Here is a 17,721-nt window from a genome sequence, read left to right as displayed (position 1 = left end):
GTCATTTTTATAGCCTTTTATTAGTGTGTAAGCACATCCATGGTGCATATAAAACTGTAACAGTTGACTTAATTTGAACAAATGATATTTTTCAGTAAGTGATTAAAAAGGCACTTCCACCTTGTGAATTGTGCATCAGGGGTGTAGTAACCAGGAGAAAACCCTATATTAATTGAATACTCAAAATAAAAGTTTAAGAGAAGATTAACTGACCAATGCCTTTTTTCCCCCTGCAACAATCTCACAAATCCTCTGTAGACCGTTAAAAATCCCCACCTTTTCAAATATGCTTCATGGTACAAAAAGTTTTGGAGTACTTTTAGTGTCAATCTATACATTGGAGACAAGGCAGTTGTGCTTTTATCTGTCAGAGGAGTGGGTGTATGTGACCTTGACACTAAGAGTAGACTTATACAGTGCTAAATATTGTCCTCCCTCCCTCCCCTTGCTGCAGTGCAATTTTTGAAGCGTGTTTATTCACTGGCTTTTGTTCCATTGAAATCTCCATCTCTTGCATCCATTTCGTCATCGCCTCCATCTATTGCATTCTCAATTACTCTTCTGCCTCCAGATCTACGGGGTGGGGCAAAAGATGTTGGCTCGTTTCCCCTCCTGCAGCAAGAGGGGAGAAAAATAGAAAAAAGAAAATCAGGTGCTAGGTCATTTGGAATCCTCACAAATAACTAGAGTTTTGTAACAGGACCTGTGGGGCTCATGGTTCTAAATGCAGAAAAGCCAAGAGCTGTGGGCCTTTAATCCACTTTCTGTCCTGTAACTTGTAATTTGTGAACAGGCTGAGACTCCCAATTGCTTGGAAATTAGATTGGTTTCCTGTTCTTGTGCCTGTGTCCTTTTCGTCCTCTAAACATCAGCCCCAAATCACCCCCACTCTTCCCTTCATTTCATTGTTTTCCCCTAAGGGAACTGCAACTGAAGGTACTTGAAAGGAGTGAAAAAGAGAGTGCTCATACACCACAGCAGAGGAGTGTTCCTCTGGAGGAGCACACAGAGCAATTTGTACAGAATTTCTGCCCACCAGTTCCTGCAGGGCCTGGGGCAGTGCTGTGGATGGCAGCAGACATTTCTGAGCCCACAGTGCACAGGCTGCACTGGTCAGAGCACCACAGGTGCTGTGACAGGTGTGACACCCAGGTTCTCAGTCACTCCAATCTCTTTCCCAGCACAGAGAGGAAACAGTCATTGCTTTGGAGCTGTTGAAACCCAGGGACTGATGCTTAGCAGTGCAAGTGTCCTACAGGAAATGCTTTTCCCACTTTATCCCCTTTTCCTCTCCCATCTCCCTCCCATCCCCATATATTTCACAGGCACATCCCAAGGCAGGGACATTTTGGTCCTCAAGGTTAATTTTTGGGGAGGTGTGAGCAAGTGAGACAGACAATGGGTTTGTCCCATGGCCTCCATTGCTAATGTGCTGTAAAGCATTTCAGTTTTGTGACATGGCCTCTCACTTGCCCCATTAAGCAAACCTTTGTAAAGGCTTGAGACCACAGATATAAGCAATAAAATCAATTCATGATTACTGGCATTGTGCCAAAAATACTAATTTGGTGGTAAATAGATCCAAGACTGCACTTTTGGGTACAGCAATCATGCGTAAATATTTAAAGGCTTGTCTTGTCCTTGCAAAAGACTAAGCCAGTGCCCTTTCTGAAGCAGCTATTTAAGTCCAAAGTTCAGTCCTCCATATGCGGGAAGAGGGTAGGAACGTTGGCTGGACTAACTTAGTTCAGAGGCATGAATCTGCATTTCCAAGATGGAAATGTGACATGTAGTCTGTTTTCCACAATTCTGCCCTTAAACTTACTTCAGTGTGAGCAGGCAATTAGCTAGCTAATAAAGCTTCATGTAAGACTTGCTGATAATTAACCATGGTTGTGTTCTGGTGCTGATGGCATGTGTTGAACACAGGGGTGTGTAATTTCTGTCCTGGTGTGTGCTTGGCAGGGTCTAACAGCAGGGTCTGTTATTTTACAGTAGCAGAGATTTGTTATTTAGCAAATAAGTTCTAATTAGGTTAATAAATTTGTTAATTTTTATTAAGCTGGAAGAGCTCTCCACCCCCTTGGACTTGTGTTGTCTGTGGACTTGGTTACCCACAAGTCATTTGTGCTGCAGTAATTCACTGAAGTGCTGTGAGAGAACGTGGGACTGGAGGGAATAACAGCAAGAGTCTCACCAAATTGTGCACTAGAGTTTTGGCCACAAAGTGAACTCCTTATCATACACTAACTACTTATTAAACTGTTGCAGTATGCATAAACTTACCAGTTCTTTAAACTGGTATTGGCCCTGTCGATAAATACCTTTTATTTATATCTGTTCCTCTTCAAGAAGTTTATGTGTTTGATAACATTCAGGTGGTCATTGGTATTAGTACCTTTAGAACAATGTGTGTATCTGGGGTGAGCCTTCAGCACCAGTGTTTGCTCAGCACCTCTGTATTTAGTCTGCCTTTGAACTGGTGCTGCTGGAGTGGTGCTTGAGTAACAGTCTGACTGGAAATATTAGGCTGACTAAAAGGCACATGCAAGGACAAGACATCATCTTTAAATATTTGTGTATTCACAGCAAAATCCAGCATATGTAAAATAGAAAGAATACAAATATTACAAGGCAATAGCTCTTTATTTTTCACAGTGCAGGTATTATTCCTGTGTCCAAAGAATGTGCTGATAAGTATAACATAATGCTGTGCTAGGTTACAGTGTCAGCTTTAATGTCTGTGTCCGTGCTCTATGTTTTAATACAGTAGACAAGCAATGTAATGTCTGTAAAACAGCTGTAAAAGCCTCAGTAATAACTCTGTAAGCAATACAGGCACAGAGTGCTATGTAATGAAAGACAAAGCTTTCTCTTTTGTCTGTGATTGTGTGGTGTGTGATAAATCACATGCAAGTACGGTCTTCCCAAATCTCAGGTGCATTAGATGGGCTCTTACCTTAAGTCAGCATTACAGTAGGCACAAGAAATACTGTGAAATTCTAATGACATGCTGTGACACTCCATATTCATTAGTCCTTTTAATCAATTTTACTAATCAATGGTGTATTTTATTTGAAAAAAACTTACTTTTCATGGCAGTGCACAAAGATGATGTGCAAAAAAAAAAACCATGCAAAAAAAATCAGAGTACTTGCTTAGGTACTCTGGTGGTAGAGCTTGTGAGAATGCAACATTGGTAAGTCTATGTCAGTACATAACCTACTTGTAAGAAAGATGTATCACTGATAAACAGCTGATGGTAGCTAAATTATTGTAATATTTGTCTTTTTTGATAAAACAGATTAATGCCAAGATATCCAAGCCTTCACAGTTTGCAGAAACCTCACATAATTTTAACCAGGGCCAAAGAAAATGGAAATTTGTGCAATACAAGCTAGCTGCAAAGTTGAAGGCATGGTACCTGCTTAGTCATGCGAAGGTTCCTGTGTCCCTCTGAAACAGAGATAAAGAGTCCTGGGCAGTTAAACTAGGCACATGGTCATGGTCAGAGGTAGGTAATTACTTTTAAATAATTAAACAAAGTACATTACATTTAGATAAAACAAAAATGAGCTATATAGTGATCTATGTAAAAGGGTTGGACACAGCCACTGCTTCATAAAGCAGCCTGCAGCATGTAACTACCCAAGGTGGTGCTAGTGGAAAAGGCTGCTACATCCATAACCCTTCACTTTGAAGGGAATCCACATCCAGGAACACTGAAGCACGTTACTGGTAAGTAGTCTGACAAACTACTTTGAGAACACAGGTAGACTGGTTCTTGTTTTTCATCTGATGTACTGTTGGTCTTAGGTAGAAGGCAAAATTTTATGGTATAGTGATGCAGATAGAGCAATTTCTTTATAACTCGAGTCAGCCTCTTTATTTCAGTGAGCTCGTGTTTTCAAACCCAGTGAGTGCAGAACTTGGGGATGTAGCTGGCTGACAATAGCTTTTATCTTTTTCCCATGCAGTTTTAACAAGAAAATGCAAAGGGATGTTTTAATATTTTCCTTGATCGGATGACACTGAATCCCATAGTAGTGAAGTCCAAAGAGACTTTGGAATAAGATTAATTTAATGTGCTTTGCTTTTTACTGCCTGTGATGTCCAAGACTGGTCACAGTTGTTATGTGTGAGTTGTGCATGTGTGAAAAGCACAAGCATTTCTACACTTTTGTGACTGCTTCTGTACAAATAGATACAGCCATTATATAAGGGGTGTTTTCAAAAGCAACCAAGCCTAATTCTGTTCCGATTGAAGCCAAAAGGATTTTGATTAGAGAAGAGTAAGGCCTGTGCCATGCTATCACAGTTCATCTCAGCTGAAATCCTGAGGCTGCTGCAATCTATGAAATGCACTTCACTCCTGACTTGGGCCTTTTGTTCTGAGTGCTAAGCTTACACAAGGAGTGAGTAACTTCGCAGCATTAGCAGTGCCTGTTCCTCACCTGACAGATTTTTTCCCACTTTTGTAGTTCAACTCTAAATTCCAAGGCTGTCAGTGAGTGGGAAGGGCTTTCCCAAACAAGGGTACTCTACCTGAGCTTGCTTTTTAGTGCTGCAACCTCCCTGCCCAGGGCTTCATTGCTCTCATTGGCTTCATCCAGCTCCCTCTGCAGCTTCCTGCGGTTGGCGTTGATGCGCTGGGACTCTTCCTCAGCCTCCTCCAGCTGCCTTTTCAGCTGCTTGAGCCGTACGTTGCCCTTCTCGGCCTAAAGGGAGATTTCAGAGTAATGCTTTAATTTGTAATACTTTATATTCCTTGTTTTAATTTCATGCTTCCATTGGGAGTTGTACTGAAACATGACCCATATCAAAGATGGAAGCTTATAGCCTGAGAATAACTTTGCTGTGTGGGAGTTCATTTTGCTGATAGCTATTGTATTCAGACACAACCTCATTGTTTCTTTTTCTGAAGAGTCCTACCTCTGATTTTCTGGCGTGCAGATGGATTTGCATTAGATAAAGCTAAAATTTTAATGTAAAATATGTTCAGCCTCTCTATTCATGTTGCACCAAGGGTGTTGTGCACAGTCCTGTATGTTGCTGTGCCGTCAGACTGTTTTATCTGGCTGATTAACAAGGACTTGTGCTTTGGCACTTGATGTAGCGTGGAAGAATTGTATTGTCCCATCTGTTAGTAATGGACTTTGGCTCTCCCAGCACAGAATCTAGGCAAACAGTCTGCTATCCAGAAAGGCATTTGCTTGAGACACAACATAGCATCTTCCTTTCTTAGGGCAAAACCTAAAAACTCCTGTGCCTTCACCTAAGAGCCTTGTGACAGTCTGTACCTGATCTTTGTACTGCTCTGCTTGCTTCCTCTCGTCCTCCACCTGCAGCAGTGCATCCTTGAGCTTCTTGTCCTTCTGGCGCAGCGTCTTGGCCGCTGCCTGCTTGTCTCTGCAATGACAGGGCAGTGTTTGGTGATGTGGAAGCTCTGTACTCTCCACCTGCCTTGGGCTTGTGGTTCATGAAATCAGCACCAAGGACCCCTGTGTTAAAGGTCCTACTGAATTTAACAGGTGAATTTGAATTCTAAGGAAAACTTTAAGGCATATTCTTCTGAGCAAAACAAAACCAAATATATGTCTCTGCTGTATGCTAGAGGTGCTCCAGGAGATGTGTTCTGAAACACATGGTGATTTCCTGAAGGAATAATCCAACAAATGTCCAGTGTGTTATGGCAATTAACCTGGCAGAGTCATAGGACAGTTACTCTAAAATGTAGGGGAGCAGATCCTTGCTTATGGTACCAGTAGAACTTTACAGCAATAAAATGGATCTTAATCAGAAACTGTAGCTACTCCAGTTACTTGCCATATGTCTCAGAAATGTTAAGTGAGAGACTTCACCAAGTTTAGTGGCACTGACAGCCTGCTGACACAAATCCTGCTTGCCTTTGTTTATTTTCTGTCTCATTAACTGGAACAATAAATGGACAGTGGTGCCCTCGGGAGACCAGTACCTGGCTTCCTGTTCCAATTGCTCTTCGAGAGAAGCAATTTTGGCCTCCAGAGCAGCAATTGTGGCTTTGAATTTGTTCTTCACAGCTCCCTCCATCTCCTGCAGCTTACTCTTTAGCTCTTTGTTCTGCCTCTCCAGTTGCTGCCGGGCGTTTTCGTTCTTCTGTGCAGTTGAGCGCTCTGTTGCCAGCTCATTGTTCAGCTGCTCTGCCTGCAAGGAGGGAAGGGATGCTGTCACAAGTGTTACATGCTTTCAGACAAATGACAGGTGGCAATTTGGGAAGGCAATCCTCCAGATACTCAGAACCACAAGTAGCTTTTGCTGGAATATGAACAGAAAGTGCCGTGTGCTGGAATGAGCTATACCTGCTGTACTGCTTTCCTCATGCGGTCACCCATTGCCTCTATGTTGCCTTGCTCCTCTTCCAGCTCTTCCTCCAGTTGAGCAATTCTTGCCTCCAGGCGCCGTTTCTCATCCTGAAGGCTTGTCCTGGAAATGTAAATTTGAAAAGTGAGTAGTTCTGGCTCTGACCATATGTTATGATTGTATTATGAACTGCCAATAATTCAGAAAAGAACTAGATATTTCAATGGAAGTAGTCATATGTGTGCATGTTGTCTTGTCAAGGGCAGATGGCTGTTGGGAACAGAGCAAAACTTCTCTTGGCAGCATTAGCAGCACATTCAGAGCCTTGTGTGTAATTTGGTGTTTTCCTACCTTCCAGAGGCAGCGCTTGCAAGTTCCTCTGCCATCTCATCTTTCTCCTGGTCTGCTTGTTTGCGAGCTCTTTCTGCAGCAGCCAGGTCCTAGAGAAATGGAAAAAGCAGCATAGTAAGGAAATGAGTAAATGTTCAAGTAGTTATAGCATGATTCAGAGGACTCTAAATTTTCTAAAGCTGGTATGAGATGGGTTGTCTTGTTAACAGAATAAATTCTTGTCATGTCATAAATCCTAGGGAAGTACAATGAAATACACTTTATCCAGCCTGTCAGCGGGTTTCTATTTTATTTGTTTTAGTCACAAGATGGCCATTTAATACAGGTAGGAATAATAGCACTAAGCCCTCAAGAATTTATTGCTATTGAAAACAATTTATGTTGGATCATACAGTTCATTTCCCTTTAAGGCTGGCGATCTGTACTTTCTTCCAAGGTGATTTTTTTCAGCTCAATCTGACTGTGCTCAGATGTACATCCAACAGCTTTAGTGGAGTGTGTGGAGCACATGGAACTTGTTACAAGTTCAGTCCCTAAGACCTGTTAGATTACTTCACTGCCAGTTCTGTTTTGCTACTGAAGGCCATGTGTAATCTTCTTCATTCTGCTGTAGGTTTCCCACTTTACCTCCTGAAGCTGCAGGAGTTCTGCTTCCAGACTCTTTGCTTTCTTCTCATTTTCTCTGGCTGTAGAAAATATTTCTTCTCTGGCAGCCCGTGCATCATCCAGCTCTCGTTGGTAGTCCTTCATCTGAGCCTTGTTGAAAAGAATAACAAATTTGTTACAATTTCAGTTGAAACAAATGTGCATGGAACAGAACACATACACAGTTACATTGTCATAATGCTGCTGAAGTTTTTTTTTTTTTGTAGAGATCTGTTAGCACATATTGGAAAGATCTGAAATGCTATTCCAAGGAGGGCAATGCTTCCACTTGAACACTGCATCTTTTGTAATGCCTATTGTCCTCTGAATATTTGAGTACATGTAGAGTCTTAATGTTTCTGATTAAGAAAATTTTTGTCGTTTAGTTGTTAGCATGTGACAGAACAATTGATATGGAGGTTTAAAATATAAACAGGAACATGATAATTCAGAGACAACCTGATTTCTGAACAGTCTTTTATGCTCAAGAGTCAAATGTTAGAACCCAGATTGAAGCCCTGTAATAGATTTTATCTTATAGTCCTTTCTCTTCATGTGACTCTTAGTTTTCCTTCATATGGGTAAGTCAGTAGCAGATGAGTGTTGGCTAGAGAATTCTGGAAGCTCTCTACCATGATGAAATCTAAGATTTTAATAATTTGCCCTGTGAATTTTTCCACTGTCATTCAAACTGAGCATTCAAATGATGGTATTTGAATGTGGCAGTCTAGTTAAAATTCCCCTTCTGACCAATCATCTGTAATGGGCATCAAGCTCTCAAGTGTGTCACCTAACTTCTGTATTGTGGCTGTACAAGACACAGCGATGGGAAAAACTGTCTTTTTGGGGTTGCTTACCTGTAATTTGCGAAGCTGTTTGATGGCTTCTTCCCGACCTTTGTTGGCAGAGTCAGCCTGGCTCTCCAGGTCCTTAACATCCATCTCCAGCTTCTTTTTGGCAGCAGCTGCCAGGGCACGTTGCTTCCGCTCATCTTCCAGTTCAGTTTCATATTCATGGAGCTGATCATTAAGGAAAACAAGGTCAGTTTAGCAAAGTCCTTGGAGACTCTTAAACACTATGTCTGAATAGTTTATACAGACCCCATATCTCTGTTAACTGTGACTTCCCTGGCAGTTAAAACAGATTTCCATTTTGTCCCAAAGTTAAAAGTTTTTTAAAGGACTCAACAATGGGTCCTGTATTCATGGAAATATGTGTTACAAGATGATGGCTACAGCAGTTGTCCTTGCTGTCCCAACACTTCTGTACAAATAAGATTTATCCTGTTTTCATCTCCAGTGCTTTTGTATGCATCCAGTGTACCTTGGGAATGCAGATCTATTAGAAGGTTTTTTTTCACTTGCACTGAGAATACAGGGAAGGTTGTTCTGACTGTCAGAACCACCTGACTGTATATCAATATAGTATATGTTTTATACTATATTGATTGTAGAGTTAAATAGCTACATTTATTGGTAACTGTGCATCTGCTGCTGAAACAGGGACCCCCCCCCACCTTCTTTAGTACAATAACCCTTTTTTCCTTCTTCTTGTTTTTTTTTTAAATCACTATATTCAAGGAAATGTGATGCTTTTTTTTCATTATAGTTAGTGAGGTGCTTTAATAATGGCACTAGGTTGGGGCCTTTCAGCTGGCTTGGTTAGATATTTACAAAGGCAGTAGTTGGGAATGGTACCTGTCTGAGGAGCTGTCTTTTCTTCTCCTCATTCTGTTCATCTCTGGCTTGTAAATCTCTTTCAAACTGGCCTTTCAGAGCCTGCATGTTAACTTCCAACCTGAGTTTGGCATCTTCTGCAGCCTGTAGCTCATCCTCCAGCTCTTCTAATTGTGTCTTCATCTCTTCTACTTGCTGTTCCAGGGTCCGTTTAGATTTCTCCAATTCATGGACCTTTCAAGCAATGAGAATTTAATAGATTTGTTATGAGAAATAAGCATAATTCTAATTATACACAGTATACCTGCAGTATAGACCACATTTGAAACTATCAGGTATGGACAATCAATCAACTAATTTACACTGAAAATGCTAAATTAGTTTTATTTTGTACTTGCAAAACTGTCTTAAAATAAGGTTCTCTTTATCCCAATCTTTCATTTTTCATCTAGTCAAATATCATAATTTAATTTATTTAGTATTAGAAGTAATATAATCATATATTTGTAATAAAAGAAGTGATTGGCAATGCACAAGTGGAAATTTGCTGCAGTTATGTAGGTAAATATAAGCCAGATGGCAGAGTAAAATATAACTAATAAAATAAGATTTGCAGAGTTTACCATTTCAAAGAAGTGTAATAAACTAATACATTATTTAGAAATCAGTTAGAATCTTCTTCATGCTTGAAGTTATGTTAAAAATAAACATAGCTTACAGTTACTTTGCCAAGTCCCTTGAAAGTTTGGTCACAAATGGAACAACCTTTGAATTTTGTATGAAATATCTAATCTTGCTGAATGGATTTGTGTTCTGCAGAGAATTTCCCACACTGGAAACAATTATATCTTCTTTTAGCTGCTATTTTAAGTTATTGTTGTGGAGATTGTTCTAAGGCCAGAACTTACATTCTTGCCAACATCATCTTTGGAGCTAACAAGATCTTCCATTTCAGCTTTCAACATTTTGTTTGTTCTCTCCAGTTCTTCTTTGGCTTCCAAAGCCTCTTCAAGTGCTCGGGCCAAGGACAGAGCCTTTGTTTCCTTTTCTCTAGCTTCAGCTTCTGCTCTGTCCCTTTCATCTGCATATTTTGAGGAGATGTTCTTCTCTTCAGCTAGCATCTGTGAAAAGGTAGTGTCAATACAGGAGGTCATTAGAAACAGGCTTTTCTATTGCAGCTGTTTTGTCAGTTGTTAATGACAGAGAAAAACCTCTGCTTTTGATAAAGGCATATAAATACAAAATTAAACATTTCTTGTATAATTAAATTTTAGTTAATTTTTTTGTCCCTGTGTCCCAATGGACACACTGTGAGTTCTAGACACCTGATAACACAGCAAGGGAAAATCTAAAGTCCATACCTGGTCAAACTTCTTCTGTTTCTTCTCCAGGTTAGAGACCAGCTGACGCTGGTTGTCCAAGTCCACCACCAGGTCATCCAGCTCCTGCTGGAGTCTGTTCTTGGTTTTTTCCAGTTTGTCATAAGAAGCAGCCTTTTCCTCAAACTGTTGTGTGAGACTTTCAATTTCTTTCTGAAGTTTCTTTTTGCCTTCTTCCATGAATTCTACTGTGGTGGTAAATTCCTGTATCTTCTTCTTAGAGTCAGAGAGCTGGAATTTGAATTCAGAGGACAAATCTTTGTAGCTGTGACAACAAAACTTGGCAGAGAGACAAAAACTTGGCCAGAAGACAGCTAAGACCTGAAGCTTTTCTAGTCTGACCTGTGTGAAGTTGGTGACAGTCACCTATCACCCAGCCTTCATAAAATGAGGCAGAGCACAGCCCTAGGATGCACATACAGGACTTGTGTGCAAGACTATGTGTGGAGCTACCTTGCATTTGTACCTGTCCTAGGGATGACATTTTAAAGGACAGGGGGACTGCTGCCTGCATTGTGGAGCACCACTGGTGCCATCTGGGCTAACAGCACAAATTCCCTGAAGGTCTGTGTGCTGTGCCAGGATAATTCTACAGATCCTCTGCAACTACCAACACAGCTCTCAGTGATGGAGCTAATGATTTAATTATGGCACTGATACCTGTATTGTCAGTGTTGAAATATGTCTCTCCACATTTTGTTTTGCTTCTATTTCTTCATCCAACTGCTCCTGCAAGCTGTTCTTGTCATCCTCCAACTGGCGGAGCTTGGTGGACACATTGAGCTTCTGCCGCGTTTCTTCCTGAAGCAGCTCCTGCAGTCACCACATCAATTGGCAAGACAGTCATTAGTTTCGGTCTTTTTATTGTGCATTTTATGAATACTGTAGGTGAGCTGATCTTGGATGCGAGTTTACCTGTGTATCTTGTAGCTGAGATCCTAAGGATGCAACATCTTTGGTCAATTTGATATTTTTGCTTTCTGCTTCATTGAGCAAACTGGTGACATTTTCAACCTCCACCTGTAAGATGCCACAGAGAATAAACTCAGTTATTTTGCAAAGCTTCAAAATCTTCCTTAAACTTTAGTTTCCCTAGATTTGTCTGAAATCTTATCTAATGCCCTTTTTGCCTAGTTTACCATAGCATTTACTATGCTATATCTAGTCATATTCATAAAGCAATAATAGTATGTTCCTTGCAATGAACTACAAAGGAGAATGGGGATTTTGATAGATTTTCCTTCCTCTTCCCAAGTTTGACAGAAGTTGATGCATTTGATTATATTTTCTTATTTATCCACTAGCTTAAAATAATAAAGCAAAGCTTACTGTAGCTATGAATAAGATGTAACAATAAGCTTGATTACTATATCTGGACATTGAACATCTACCAGAGAACCATTTAAAATGATCTTTGGTTATTTCTTGAACTGTAGCTAAGTGAGCATTCTCCTTTTGTTGTCATCTTTTCTGAGCACACGTGTTTAATAGCTGTCTAATACATTTCCAAAAGCCGCACACCTGTCAATCTTCCCCACCACCCAAAAATGAACAAACAGAAAGAAACTGTCAGATCTGCATCATGGTCACTGAATCAGTGATGGCATTACAGACTGCAGCACATACAGAAGGGTGGCGAGACTAAAAGCTCCCAGTTCCATGAGATGGAGTGGTTGTAGTTGATTAATTGTGTGATAATTAAGGTAGGAGTTTAAGGTGACAAAAAATGAGCATTTTGGCTGCAGGGCTATAATTCCTCTAGATAAACTGGGCTTCTCAGTCCCACGGTGTCACAGCAAAGCATCAAACTCCTTCCTACCTGTAATTTATGGACTTTTTCATTGAGTTCTGTCCGAACACGCTCTCCCTCGGTGTATTTGGACTGTAAATCCTGCAGCTGTACTTCCAGCTTCTTCTTCTTGTGCTCCACATCTTGTTTGGCCTGATTCAGGCTCCTGACTTCATTAGCCAGATCAGCATTGTCTTTCTCCAGTGACTGTTTGGCCTTATCCAAGTTTGCTTTAGCCTACAAGCATGTGAAGAAGTGAATAAATAAAGATGATTTTTAGGAGAAAATTGTGTTATCTAGGGGGTGGTTTTCAGTGAGATGGATTTCTGTTTACCCGTTTAAATTGTTCCAGCTGCTCTGTGAGCTCTTCCACAGCCTGAGTGTGTTTTTGCCTCATCTCCTGGACCTGGGCTTCATGGGTTCGAGTCTCCTCCTCCAGGGCTCTCTTCAGCACTGTGACCTCCTGCTCACGCTTTGCTCTGGAAGGTGACACACATCAGTGGAGCAGCAGCAAAGAGCATTCCAGCCCTACTGCAATGCCAGTGGGCAGTATTGAACTGAGCTTGGGGACATTCCTTTTTGCCCCTTTTGCTACATATCCATACCTGAGCTCCTGCTGGGTGGCTGTGGTATCCAAAGTATCCTCAAGCTCTGTCTTAAGAGCCTCCAGCTCTTCACCGAGGTCTCTCTTTTGCTTTTCTGCTTTGTTTCTTGCAGCTTTTTCAGACTCCAAGTCTTCCTGGAGATCAGAAATTACAGATTCCAATTCACGGATCTTCTTCAGGGCGTTGTTCTTCTGAGTAGTTTCATCTTCAAGCCTTTTTGACAAAAGAATGTTTCATTTTAGAAATTAAAAAAAGTAATAACTATTTCACTTTGAGGAAGTCAGTATACACTGAAGATTTATAAGTTATGTGCAAGAAAGTGCCAATGAAAGGGAGGCTGATGCAAAAAGGATTAGACAGCTGTACTTTAGCTGGATGCAGTGTCTGGAGATGCTAATCAGTTGATCCAGGAAATAAATTTTGGTTTAGTGTTTTCCCTCTTAAATTTATACAAAAAATCCACTGAGATTCTGGAGTGAATCAAGATCAGACTCTTAATTAATTTTTGTCTATTTCCTATGAATTAGATTGTTACATTTCATCATACTTGACAGCACTGCCCTTGCCTATGGGAAGAGCAGTTTTCATTGATACCTGAGGGTAATTTAATAAAATAGATTATTTGTCTATGGACAAGCAATAGCATAATTACTTTTCACAAAAGGACATTTGGAAAATGGGGTAGCACATGGAGGGGATGAACTGAGAGATGAGATTCATGGCTGGAACTTCTCAGTGTCTGGGAAGGGGCAAGATAAGTTCCAGCCTGGGCTTTCCACCGTGTGCAGACCCAGGAGTGAGTACCTGGCCAGAGCAGCCTGCAGCTCTTCCTCCTTCTTGGCCAGTTGTGCCTTCAGGTCAGCAATTTGTGCCTGGAGCTCTGCAATCTGCTCATGCAGATCATTTGCCTCCCCTTCCAGCTTCCTCTTAGCTTTGTCCAGTTCTTGTCTGCTCTTCTCTTCCTTCTTCAGCCGCACTGGAAAGGGAGGGATTTTGGTCACCAGACTGTGGTAGTGCCAGGAGTCCTTAATCTGATCTCAAACTCAGGCAGCAAATGCTTCTGGCCTCCAGTGTGGCCATGCATTTAACTACAGATCACTGTGTTTTTGGAGCAAGATGCAATGCCTTATTTCTAGCCATCCTGAAGAATAATTTCTTTATCTTTCTTTCTCTAACATAAGCATTTTTTTTGCCTCATTTTTCTCTTTACTTTTTTAGATATAAGGAATAAAAGGTTTCTGTTGTTTGGCACCATGGCTTTGGTGATTATCACCAAACTGGGTTCAGCATAAAAAGTTTGGAAATACCCCACACATTTTTAAAAAGTTCTCTCCAGATTCTGTTGAGGTTTTTTGTTCTGTGCCAAGGAAAAAGAAGAAATTCTACAAAACCCCCGATAAACTATTGTTCAGGTTACCTTCAAGTTCAGAAATCATGGATTCGTGTTTGTTCTTGAGCTTTGTAAGATTTTTGGCTTTTTCTTCTTCTTCTGCAAGATTTGTTGTTAGATCACTTATTCTTTCCTCAAGTTGTTTTCTTTCCTTAAGAAAAATAAAATATTTCTGTTAGCAAACATGTCTGTCATTGGTGATCAAAAATCAACTCTCTGCCAACCAAAAATGTCCAACAGACTGTCCTTTTATGCTGTATTTCTTGAGATTGTAGTGATACATTTCAATTATTCAGTTACAGAGGAGCTATGGAGGGGTGTCTATGACTTCTATGTTCTCTAAGCTGTTGTTCTTAGAATCTTGTGCTCTCTCTGATGGCTGCTAAGTGCAGGGCCCAGTTTATAGGAGCAATCCCTTTTAAAAAGTACTGGAAGACATTCTTACCTTCCAGTTTTAATCATGAAGTTTTGTTGAAATTAGTTGCAAACCAAGAGAATTACTTAGTCCGCTCTTGGGTAAGAAGACATGTCTTCCACTGATTGTGCATGACTGCTGTAAATATTTTGCATGAAAATATTGTTGCTACAGCAGGTCTCAAACAGAGTAGTTTTACACAATTTTGGATTGTTCAAACAAGCACAGGAAAATGATCAGAAATGCATTTGATACAGGCAGGACTGATGGTCTGGTGTAACTGTGCATCCATGAGATTAGATAGCCAAGCGTATTCCTGGTGTTCTAGTGGAAGAGAAGGTTTTCTCTCAACTTTCACTATTTTCAGAGTAAGAAAGTGGACCCAGAACTCACCTTGCTTAACTTGTTATTCTGATCTTCCATCACCAGAATATCATCTTCCATTTTCTTTATCTTGCTATCTGCTGCTACTTTTTCAAGTTGCAGTTTCTGCCTTGCAGCTTCTTCTTCTTCCAGCTGTTCCTCAAGGTCCTTTAGGGGGGAAAAAGAAACCCACAAAACATGAATTCTAGAAATAAAATACTACTTCTACAGTTCTTAAAAATGCTTAATGTTTATTACTGCATGTTGTAAACTTTGTTGTTTTTATTAAGAACTAGACAATCTGTAATACTTGACAACATAGAAGGAAAGATTTTTGATGTTTTAGAGAAAATATTAGGGTGAAGATGAGGAAGAGGACTCTGGAGGAAAGAGCATCAATTGATTGTCCTTCAGTAGCACAGATATATATCCTACAGCAAGCACTGTCTTAGGATCTGAGGTTTTCCTGTCTCTGTTTGACCCAGTGAGATCCAAGTTATTTGTCACTTATCTCTCCTTACCAGCATTTGTTGTTGCATCTTTTTCTTCTCTGCCTGCAGCTGCTGGCTGCGCTCCTCCTCCTCCTCAATCCTGGCTTCCATCTCATGCAGGACTTCTTCCAGCTCTTGTTTCTTAGCAGCTAAACGGACTCTCATCTCCTCAGCCTCAGCATACAGCTCAGTTTCTGCCTGAAGCTGCTCTGCCAGGAGGTTCTTCTCTTCAACAAGCTGCACAAATAAAATGGAGAGGAGGTTATGCTTGGAGTGCAAGTTGGTTGTTCTACTGGATGTTCCTGGGGTACGGGCAGGCAGCTCTACCACACATTCTTGTATGGATGTTGGGCCTTTACTGAAGTGATTGGGAGCTTGTCTGCACTGACCTTCTGCTCTGGACCATTGCTATGAAGACAATCACAAGTGCAAAGGAGAGAGACACCTTTATTATAACAGTTTCTAGACATGGTAAAAGAACAGCTAGTGTTTCCCAGCAGCTCAGAGCTGTAAATCACCTGTGAGTGTTTCTGTTCCAGCTCCTTCAATTCACTCTCTGCTTTTTGTTGTCTTTCCTTAGTTTTTTGTAGCTCTTCATCCTTGGCCTGCATTTCTTCCTCTTGGCGGGTGACTTGCAGCAGTGGTTTCACCTGGAAATGGAAAGGTTTTTTAAGAATGTTTCCTGTCAGTATTTGTGTTGCTGAGCATGGTGCTTCAAGGACTGACTGGCACTAATGGTAGTGCTGTCATTGCTCAAGACTGGATAGATACTGTCCAGCCAAGCTTGATGGGAACATTTTTAAAGCTCCAAGCCTCAGCAATGTTGCTCTTGGCTGTCTCTATGTTAATTCCTGGGGCCTTGTGAGCACCTCTGCCTCTGATAGAGTCACTTTTGAAATGTGACCAGGCTTATTTTCATCTCTTGATAATGTACAAAAGCTACATCTGCATGGGAAGGCAATGTGCACGCACAGCTGTGTGTTACTGCCTGTTTCTGGTTGCAGAGGAGATTGCTATCAATCCAAGTAGGAAAAGTTTTCTGAATCCAAACTGAAGGCCATTCTTGAAACACCCAAGCCTCTTTAATAGGAAAATAGACTTAATTTGCATGGGTTCCCAGCAGGAAGATGTTTAGTGTCCCAGTTAGGAATTCCCAAGCTACTTGGTTCCCCTTAGATACATCACTCTGGATGTTTGGAAAATTCCATTTTACTCAGTGTTCTCATTATCCACCCCTGTGAAATTATTTCATGTTGTGGCAATTAAAAAAGTCTCCAAGCATGCAAATGAATTTCTGCCTTTTTATGAATTTCTGCCTAAAAAGATTGTTTTCTTTTCAAATTAGAACCAGCTTTAATGTTAATGGCATTGTGGAACTATCCAGGGTATCTCTAACCCCAAATTTTGTGAAACTAATGAGGCTCTTGCCACCAGCTGCAATGGGCTTTGGAACAAGGCGTGTGCCTGAAAAGATGTACCCTGGTATCATGTGCATTTAATTTCTTTTGGAAAACTGAGGAGAGATTTACTGATAGCAGTCACTCACTTTAGTAAACAGTCTCCACCACTGCCAGTTCCTCAGCTTCAGGTAGGCAGCACAATTTCTTTGGATAACCTTCATTGCAGTCAACTGTTGCTGTCTCTTGGCAAAGGCTCTGTGATTAAAAACACAAAGCAAATTGGTTCAGTCTGAGACTAGAAGGTGTTTGCAAGGTACACACATTAAGCAAAGAAACTCTGGCATGAGACTCTGCTGATGAGGCACATGGTTTGGGGAGTCTGGCACAAATTCTTTTGTTGCTTTAACAGTGCCCGTGCTTTCCTGAGGAAGGGTGATAGCTCTGGTTAGCTGTCTGATATTTTATTTTAGTTTTTGGCTGTTTGCATTCCAGGGGTAGGCACAGATGTATAGATCTAGTTCTGTGTGTGAACACCTTTCCAGAGTACACAGGCACTCAGATATTGCACTGATTATCATTCTTGAGACATATTTTTTGGAAAGCCTTGATAGTATGCAGATAAAAAAGGCATTATTGTTGATAGTTTTGTGGCGTACATTAACTGAGATCATGCTAGATGATCAGTGCTCCACACTGAAGCTGTGGAAGAAATTATTTTATGTTTTATAGATGCCAGGTGTGCTGCTACTTGTAGTGCATATGACTCCAGTAACAGCTTAGAATGCTCCTTTCCTGCTGGTATCAACACATAGATGTTTAAATGATGGGTCATTGTCTCAGCTTATTGTACAGAGGGGTGTGAGCAGCCTCACAGTGTA

The 17,721-nt window shown here is 40.8% G+C and overlaps 1 protein-coding gene across 3 annotated transcripts in view; it reads right to left on the bottom strand.

The window, feature by feature from the left end:
* Nucleotides 1-17,721, bottom strand: part of MYH11 (myosin heavy chain 11) — a 54,216-nt gene continuing 36,495 nt past the window's right edge. For 2 of the 3 annotated variants that reach the window (XM_030958014.1, XM_030958015.1), the window contains 22 exons: nt 16,990-17,098; nt 15,962-16,093; nt 15,474-15,680; nt 14,983-15,120; nt 14,202-14,325; nt 13,589-13,760; nt 12,785-12,997; nt 12,514-12,658; nt 12,210-12,416; nt 11,306-11,410; nt 11,051-11,203; nt 10,373-10,621; nt 9,920-10,132; nt 9,033-9,245; nt 8,193-8,354; nt 7,318-7,446; nt 6,691-6,779; nt 6,339-6,462; nt 5,975-6,183; nt 5,301-5,409; nt 4,546-4,718; nt 1-612 (listed from right to left, as the gene is read on the bottom strand). In XM_030958014.1, the coding sequence (XP_030813874.1) occupies nt 474-612; nt 4,546-4,718; nt 5,301-5,409; nt 5,975-6,183; nt 6,339-6,462; nt 6,691-6,779; nt 7,318-7,446; nt 8,193-8,354; nt 9,033-9,245; nt 9,920-10,132; nt 10,373-10,621; nt 11,051-11,203; nt 11,306-11,410; nt 12,210-12,416; nt 12,514-12,658; nt 12,785-12,997; nt 13,589-13,760; nt 14,202-14,325; nt 14,983-15,120; nt 15,474-15,680; nt 15,962-16,093; nt 16,990-17,098 (3,514 nt within the window). In that variant the 3' untranslated portion in view covers nt 1-473. Of the gene's footprint in view, nt 613-3,424; nt 3,457-4,545; nt 4,719-5,300; nt 5,410-5,974; nt 6,184-6,338; nt 6,463-6,690; nt 6,780-7,317; nt 7,447-8,192; nt 8,355-9,032; nt 9,246-9,919; nt 10,133-10,372; nt 10,622-11,050; nt 11,204-11,305; nt 11,411-12,209; nt 12,417-12,513; nt 12,659-12,784; nt 12,998-13,588; nt 13,761-14,201; nt 14,326-14,982; nt 15,121-15,473; nt 15,681-15,961; nt 16,094-16,989; nt 17,099-17,721 lie in introns of all 3 variants that reach the window. The other variant, XM_030958016.1, reaches the window with a different exon arrangement.

Source organism: Camarhynchus parvulus, chromosome 14 (assembly GCF_901933205.1).
Source record: "Camarhynchus parvulus chromosome 14, STF_HiC, whole genome shotgun sequence".
Taxonomy (NCBI): domain Eukaryota; kingdom Metazoa; phylum Chordata; class Aves; order Passeriformes; family Thraupidae; genus Camarhynchus; species Camarhynchus parvulus.
This window is presented reverse-complemented; position numbering and strand designations above follow the sequence as displayed.